Here is an 8,077-nt window from a genome sequence, read left to right as displayed (position 1 = left end):
GGGTGGTGGAGACTTGTATACTGGTGCAGGATGGTATGTCTTCACTGGTGGTGGTGGTGACTTGTAAACATGTGTTGGAGGTGGTGGTGACTTATAAACTGGTGCAGGATGGTATGGCTTCACCGGTGGTGGTGGTGACTTGTAAACCGGAGTTGGGAGAGGTGGAGACTTGTAAACTGGTGTGTGTGGAGGATAGTATGGCTCCTTGGGTGGTGGTGGTGACTTGTAAACTGGAGTTGGTGGTGGTGGTGATTTGTAAACTGGTGCGGGATGATAAGGTGTTGGTGAAGGGTGGTATGGCTTCTTTGGTGGTGGGGGAGATGAGTATTGATAGTTTGCTGAGCTTTCGGAAGCTAAGCTAAGTGACACTAAAACCACTAAAAAGAGTAGCAACTAGAGAGGCCATTTTCCCCATATTTGAAACAAAGAAGAGAAGTTGTTGTGCTCTTAAGCTTCACTCAAACCCCTTTATATAGCTTTCATTTCGACAATTACCCTTACCAAGATTACATAAATGTAAGGTAAAATGTTAAGTAGTTTTTATGCATTTTGATAATTGGTTTTGTCATGTTGTTGGATCAATTTGACTTTATTTTATTGGATAGAGACTGCAAGCTAAGAAAAAATGTATAAACAATTAAGACAACCATACTATTTTCTTTACATCTTGTGATGCAATAATTCAAAGAGCTACAAAGTCTTCTTTTTCTTCCGAGCTTTTACATTACATGCATACACAATCTTTGAAAAAAATGCGTGCATCCCTCAACTTCGCACGATTTTTAGCTACAAAAATCAGTGTACACTGCTTTTTTTTTTCTTTTTTTTTGTTACACTAAATATTTGAAGAATTTTATTACTCCCCGTCCTATATTAGTCGATCATTTTTATTAACTAGATAATTTTATTAATTTACCTCTAGAAAACTTCTTGGAAATTTTACAAATAAATGTGAACACTTTCAAAAGGAATTAATTGCAAGGATAATATAGGAAAAAAAATAATTATTGCTTTCTTGATTTAGTAAGGTGGACAACTAATGTGTGAAAGCTATTTTTAGTAAGATGATCAACTAATATGAAACGAAAGGAGTAATTATTTTGTGGATTCTGATTGATGAACTAACCTTTAATTACCTAAGTGCTTAAATAGTTTAGAAATTTAGAGAAATTTAATACTCCCTCTATTTTAAAAAAAATGACCTCCTTTCCATTTTAGTCTATGTAAAAAAGAATGACCTATTTCTTTTTTTGGTAACATTTTAATTTCAGCTTTTCACGTGACATGTTTAAAGCCACAAGATTGAAGGACAATTTAATACATTTGACATAACTTTAATTTAGGACCACAAGATTTAAAAGTCTTCTTTATTTTCTAAAACTCAATGTCAAGTCAAACCAGATCACTCTTTTTGAAACGGTGGGAGTACAATAATACATATATATCATATGAAGACAAATGATAGATTATTGTAATGTTAAATAGTTTAATGATCTAGAGAAAAATGTGACCCACTTTCATTACCAAATAAAGCAATTAATGTTGTTCTTTCTTTTTAGTTTTAGGTGGGAATAGAGGGCAAAAAATTCAACGGATTATGTAGCTCAATATTGAAAAATTTATATGATTAAATACAATATCTATGAATTTTTTTGTATCTTAGTTAATCATCATCGGAACACAAAGAGGTAGAATACAGGTCATGATAGAAATAAAAAATTACTCGTCCCTAATTATTTGTCCACTTTTGAATTGGCAAACTTATTAAGAAAACAATTAATGACATAGTGAGTTTACCATTTTACCCCTATCAATTATGAAGTGGATGAAAAATTCTACATTTTTCAAAGTAATTAATCATTTAATTGAGGGTATAATAGGTAAAAATTTTTTGTCCAATCTTAATTTGTCAAAATGGACAAGTAATTAGGAATAACTATAAAAGAAAAAGTGGACAAGTAATTAAGGACGGAGGGAGTACTTTATTTTAGACTTTATTGAGAGTTTTTGGAAAGGTTTTGACTTAGGTACTTCAATGTACTCAAAACCTAATTGAATTTTGTGAAACTTTAAAGGTACATTATGTTACTTCGTGTCATTGAAGTTAATATTTTGGTAGTATAATTAATTAAATTACATGATTTGATTTAATTACTTAATATATAATTATAGTTTAAGACTCCATTGCATAGTTTATCCATTGTTTAGTATCAGTATTTGAGCATGATTAATTCAAATACGTGTTAGATAGGCTCATTCTAATAACACTTATGTTAGTTTTAAATGTCGGAATACATAGTTATTTTTGTAGTCCTCTTTAAAATTTGAAAATACGGAGTATCTTAAGAAATAGAATTAAATGAATCGAATTGGTTCAAGGCTTTTTACAAAAGTTTTCACTTTTGTGTTTTTAAACTTTGAATAAATAATTAACATTGTTGATTTGCACCTATTTTTTACATTGCCTTCTTTCATTTTCTCAAATTATTATACTCATTTACTTCCTCTTTTATATTTATTTTTTAATCTTTTCTCTACCTAACAACCTAAATACGTGCCTCTTTTTCCATTAGTTAAATGTTTATAATAAAAGAAGAAGAGAAGAAGATACATACTACTTCTTCCATTCCGTTTCAGTTGTTATGTTGCGCTTTTCAAAAGTTAATTTAATTAATTTTTTAAAATTAAATTAAATTATATTAATTTGATATTTTGGTACATTAGTGTCCTTAACGTCCAAATTTTAGAGCGAATATACCCTTTATACTAACAGTGACACACGTGTCTTAATCCTATCCATTGATTCGGAATTTATTAAATTTCTACCAAAAATTTAAAAACCCACCCGAATTAATTAAAAAAACCCCACCCAAAACCAAAAACCAAAACCCCCAAATCAATTCACTCCCAAAACCCTAGTTTCTTCTCCATCTTCTTCGATCTTCTCCAATCTTTAGCGTAACAGAGAATTAATTCATCTGAAATAGAAATCTTTCAGTAGAAAATAGCAAAACAATACTTTTACTTGGAAAGAAGAAATATCATAGACAAGTAAATTACTTCATCCATATTTCCTCCATGAGAACTGTATATTGTTTTTGAAATAAAAAAATCAGGTTCTCACTTGACAATTGAGCTTCTCTTTTCCTCAAAACTCTAAATCAAGCTTACCAGTCACGACTGAGGCGCAAACGAGCTTTGATTTTGGGGTGCTATCATGATTTTTCATCTATTATGAGATTATAATTCCATAAAGACATAAGTTGTATTCAAATAGGCTCCTACTTAACATATCCAAGATAGAACTTATTTTTAAGAGTTTTAAATAAGATACCAAATACAAAATACATCAAGTTAATTTGATTCTTTGCTGGACCGACAAACATCAGAGAAGAAGGAGAAGAAAATAGGTTTGGGGAGTGAATTGATTTGGGGATTTTGAGTTCTTTTTTTGGGCTGAGTATTACGTATTTGGGTGGGTTTTAAAAATTGGGCTTTTAAATTTTGACAAAAAAATTAATAAATATCGGGTCCATAGGATTAAGACACATATACTATCGTTAGTATAAATGATATATACTCTCTAAAATTTGGACGGTAAGGGCACTGATGTACTAAAAGTATAACGAAAGGTATATGCATACCATTTACGATAGTTCGGGGATATATTTGTCCTTTTTCCCAAAAAATAAACCCTAAAATGTTAGTCACAGTTCTTATTATTTGATTCTAAAAAAGAAAACAATGACTGCATGACAACTAAAAGAGGACGGAGAGAGTATTCAAATACATGGACGATTCCTGGTTCATCCATTAATGACTTTGACTTTTTAATTAGAAAAATAATTAATCATTTGTATAACTTAATCACCGACAAAAGTAAAATTACTAAACTCCATATAAGATTCCATTAGTTAAGCTAAACTAATATTTTTAATCGTCCCAAGAGATAGTATAAACAAGTACAAACCCTAGCTACATTGACCTAGTCAATAGTTATCGCCGACATATTTATTATAGACAAATGTTTGTCCAACGATCGAGATCTTATGTACTATTTTGTTCCTTTTTTTTTTGTTCAAATTTTTTTTTGTTTATAATAAAGTTGGAAGTTTTATGATTTAAATGAAGTTTAATTAAATTTAGGTTAGTCCGTTAAGCTTACAAGTCTAGCCCAGCCCAACTCATGTTTCTCAAGCCCAAAGTCGGCTAGAATGGCAAGGAGACCAAATATTTCAAACCCTAGCTAATGCTTGTATAAAAAAGTATTTAATAGTGATTTGACAGTCTTCTGCATACAAAAGAGTATTTACCTCCAAGTGGTGAGTCATTTTATACCTCCTCGAATGTGATCAAAACTTGATTCTACATTCGTGGTAAACTTCCAACAAGTATTTCATCAATTCAGGTACAAAATAAAACTTTTGAGTTGATAGTCAGGGAGAGGAAAAAAAACAAAAAATACACATTTTAGTATAAAATTTTCTAAAGATTGTTAAATCCTGCACAAATAAATAAAACTAAATATTATTATTTATTGATATTTTTCTTTTCTTGATTATTATTTTTCAAAAACTAAAATTTAATCGTTATAATATGCCTTGAACAACCACAATCAGATACCAAAATCAGTTGGTTGTTCATTCTTTTTTTTTTTTAAAAAGTGAAAGGTCTAACAATTAAATTTTCATCCCTGAAAACTAATAATCAAGATAAGAGAAATAGGACAAGTAATAATATTAATTCAATAATTTGTGTGGGTGCATTTACTTTTTCCTTCATAAAATTTTATATAAAAAAATGTAATTTTGTAATTTTTCTCCTCACGATGGTCAATTCAAGAACTAATTGAAGCTACTAATATTCCCGATAAATTGTTACTTAGATTGGAGGTACTAATATTCTCGATTGATTGTAACTTAGATTTTATTGTATCTTATCATTAAATTTATTGACGAATAAAACCCACATTTTTTATAGCAACTGATTTAATGTAATTGATGAGAGCCTCGTCAACTTATAAAAAACTCAATATAAGGATGACAAAATAAGAAAAAGGACCAAAAGAAAGTGTAGAGAGAGGGGAAAACATAAAACCGTATAGTAATAACTTATTTTATACATCTCATAATCTCCGCATTTTGCAAGGAGATCGAACAAACACACACAAATAAATAGAAGTAAAATATAAATATAATATAGGGTACAAACAATAACTTATACAAAATGAAGCTACAAAAGTACTTTGCCTCCTGTGTGGGCTTATTTTCTTGTAGCTCAACATTCTGCTTTCCTGCATAAGAATATGATATTGTGAATGAGAACATATAATAGAACCTAAACCAAATAAGATGTAGACAGCATAGGTCTATATTAATGATTTGTACGAGGAAATTGTGCAACTTCTATAGACATATCATAATTAAAAGTTATAGTTTGGTTTTATTACCTCAGATATAATGAAATATCTTCTTAGTAATGGTAGGGAGGAGGGGGAGAGGTGTAAAGATAATGGGGTGGTGGTGGAGACTTGTAGACTGGAGTTGGTGGTAGTGGAGAGTTATAAACGGGACTTGGTGGAGGTAGTGACTTGTAGGTTGGGGTATGTGGAGGGTAGTATGGCTCCTTGGGTGGTGGTGGCGATTTGTAGGTCGGGGTGTGTGAAGGGTAGCCTAGCTCCTTGGGTGGTGGTGGCGACTTGTAGACTGGAGTTGGTGGAGGTGCTGACTTGTAGGTTGGGGTATGTGGAGGGTAGTATGGCTCCTTGGGTGGTGGTGGTGACTTGTAAACGGGAGTTGGTGGAGGTGGCGGCTTGTAGACTGGAGTGTGTGGAGGATAGTATGGCTCATTTGGTGGTGGTGGTGACTTGTAAATAAGAGTTGGTGGAGGTGGCGACTTGTACACTGGGGTGTGTGGAGGGTAGTATGGCTCTTTGGGTGGTGGTGGTGACTTATAGACTAGAGTTGGTGGAGGTGGTGAATTGTAAATGGGAGTTGGTGGAGGTGGTGACTGATAGATTGGGGTGCGTGGAGGGTAGTATGGCTCCTTAGGTGGTGGTGGCGACTTGTAAACAGGAGTTGGTGGATGTGGAGACTTATAAACTGGAGTCGGTAGAGGTGGCGACTTGTAAACTGGAGTGTGTGGGGGGTAGTATGGCTCATTTGGTGGTGGTGGCGACTTGTAAATGAGAGTTAGTGGAGGTGGAGACTTGTAGGTTGGGGTGTGTGGAGGGTAGTATGGCTCCTTTGGTGATGGTGGTGACTTGTAAATTAGTGTCGGAGGTGGTGGCGACTTGTACAATGGAGTGTGGAGAGGGTAGTAAGTCTCCCTTGGTGGTGGTGGAGAATTGTAAACCGAAGTTGGTGGCGGTGGAGACTTGTAAACAGGAGTTGGTGGAGATGGTGACTTGTAGGTTAGGGTGTGTGGAGGGTAGTATGGCTCCTTGGGTGGTGGTGGTGACTTGTAAATTGGCGTCGGAGGTGGTGGTGACTTGTACACTAGAGTGTGTGGAGGGTAGTATGGCTCCGTCGGTGGTGGTGGAGAATTGTAAACCGGAATGGGCGGCGGTGGAGACTTGTAAACAAGAGTTGGTGGAGGTGGCGACTTGTAAGTTGGGGTGTGTGGAGGGTAGTATGGTTCCTTGGGTGGTGGTGGTGACTTGTACACTGGAATGTGTGGAGGGTAGTTTCTCTTCTTCGGTGGTGGTGGAGAACTGTAAATCGGAGTTGGCGGTGGTGGAGACTTGTAAATTGGTGCGGGATGATAAGGTGTTGGTGAAGGGTGGCATGGCTCCTTTGGTGGTGGGGGAGATGAGTATTGATAATTAGCTGAGCTTTCGGAAGCTAAGCTAAGTGACACTAAAACCACTAAAAGAGTGACAACTAGAGAGGCCATTTTCCCCATATTTGAAACAAAGAAGAGAAGTTGTTGTCCTCTTAAGCTGAACTCAAACCCCTTTATATAGCTTTCATTTAGACAATTACCCTTACCAAAATTTATACAAATGTAGGTAATATGGTAGAGTTATGCATTTTGATTTGGTCTTTTCATGTTGTTGGCTCAATTTTGACTTTAGTTTGTATATTTAATAGAAATGATTTGTCACAGACATCCTTTTGTAGCAAATTTATTGTTTAAACAATATGGATAAGAAGGATAGAATCCTAGACCTCTTTTAACTAAAACCTTGAATAAATCAACTATTAATCTTGTGTAAATGTTTTGCTAATCGTAAATTATTAAGTATAGTTTTCCTCTATGAATAGGATGCTACATATGTTACCTACCTTCAAGTTCTGAATTCACCTCTGACCCCTCACTTATATATGTTATAAGAATAGATTATTTATTAGATAATATTTGATGTTAAATTTGGTTTGGCTTTGCTGTTGAATAGTTTAGAATTCACTCAACAAGTTAATTAGTGATTAATAATTTGATAGTTCAAGGGAAAAGATAACCATCAGTACTATTAATCTCAAACATTTTAGCATGGCTCATTTGTGAAAATATATTTGACTTGTAATAAGTGTGACGGTCGAATCAATTGAACACACCACATGTGTAACATCTCGCAATTTGAAATAACTAGGAAGAAGCTTATAATTGCAAATAGTCATTTTTGGAAAGAATTAAAATCTGGAAATTTGTTTAAGTTAGGAAAAGTTGAGTTTTGGTCAACTTCAAATGACAATAATTCCTAGCTCAGGATGAGTTAGATGTACTTCCTGTTATGATTGCAAAGCTCTTGGAAGGATCTTTCTAACGCCGCCGAGTTTGCGCAAATCCGAGTTTGTATGAGTGAGTTATTCCCTTTGGAAGTTGGGCTGTTGGAATAAGGAAAGTCCAATCCGAATTTTTAAAGGGTTGTTTGGTCTTTTCCTTAACCTCTTATTTAATTCGTTTTTGGTAATTAATTAGAGGTCTAAGCTGAATTAGATCAGTTTACACTTTTACCAAAAGAGTTAGGGTTTGGAGAAAAAAGAAAAGAAGAGGAGAGAGGAGAAGAGGAAGCAAGAACGTTCAGGATTCGTTGATTTCTTGGAGCTTTGCTTGTGGATTTCGTCGGGGTGCGGGG

The 8,077-nt window shown here is 34.1% G+C and overlaps 1 protein-coding gene across 1 annotated transcript in view; it reads right to left on the bottom strand.

Annotated features, from left to right (window-relative positions):
* LOC102583692 (extensin-1) overlaps positions 1-4,331 on the bottom strand; it is a 5,172-nt gene extending 841 nt beyond the window's left edge. Inside the window, exons 1-2 of the mRNA XM_006362773.2 lie at positions 4,314-4,331; positions 1-393 (exon numbers count right to left, since the gene is read on the bottom strand). Of these exons, the coding sequence (XP_006362835.1) occupies positions 1-393; positions 4,314-4,331 (411 nt within the window). The remainder of the gene's footprint in view (positions 394-4,313) is intronic.
* Positions 4,332-8,077: the final 3,746 nt, after the last annotated feature.

Source organism: Solanum tuberosum, unplaced genomic scaffold, assembly GCF_000226075.1.
Source record: "Solanum tuberosum cultivar DM 1-3 516 R44 unplaced genomic scaffold, SolTub_3.0 scf00420, whole genome shotgun sequence".
In the NCBI taxonomy this organism is placed as follows: Eukaryota; Viridiplantae; Streptophyta; class Magnoliopsida; order Solanales; family Solanaceae; genus Solanum; species Solanum tuberosum.
The sequence above is the reverse complement of the archived record's forward strand: the minus strand, read 5'-3'. Positions and strand labels throughout refer to the sequence as shown.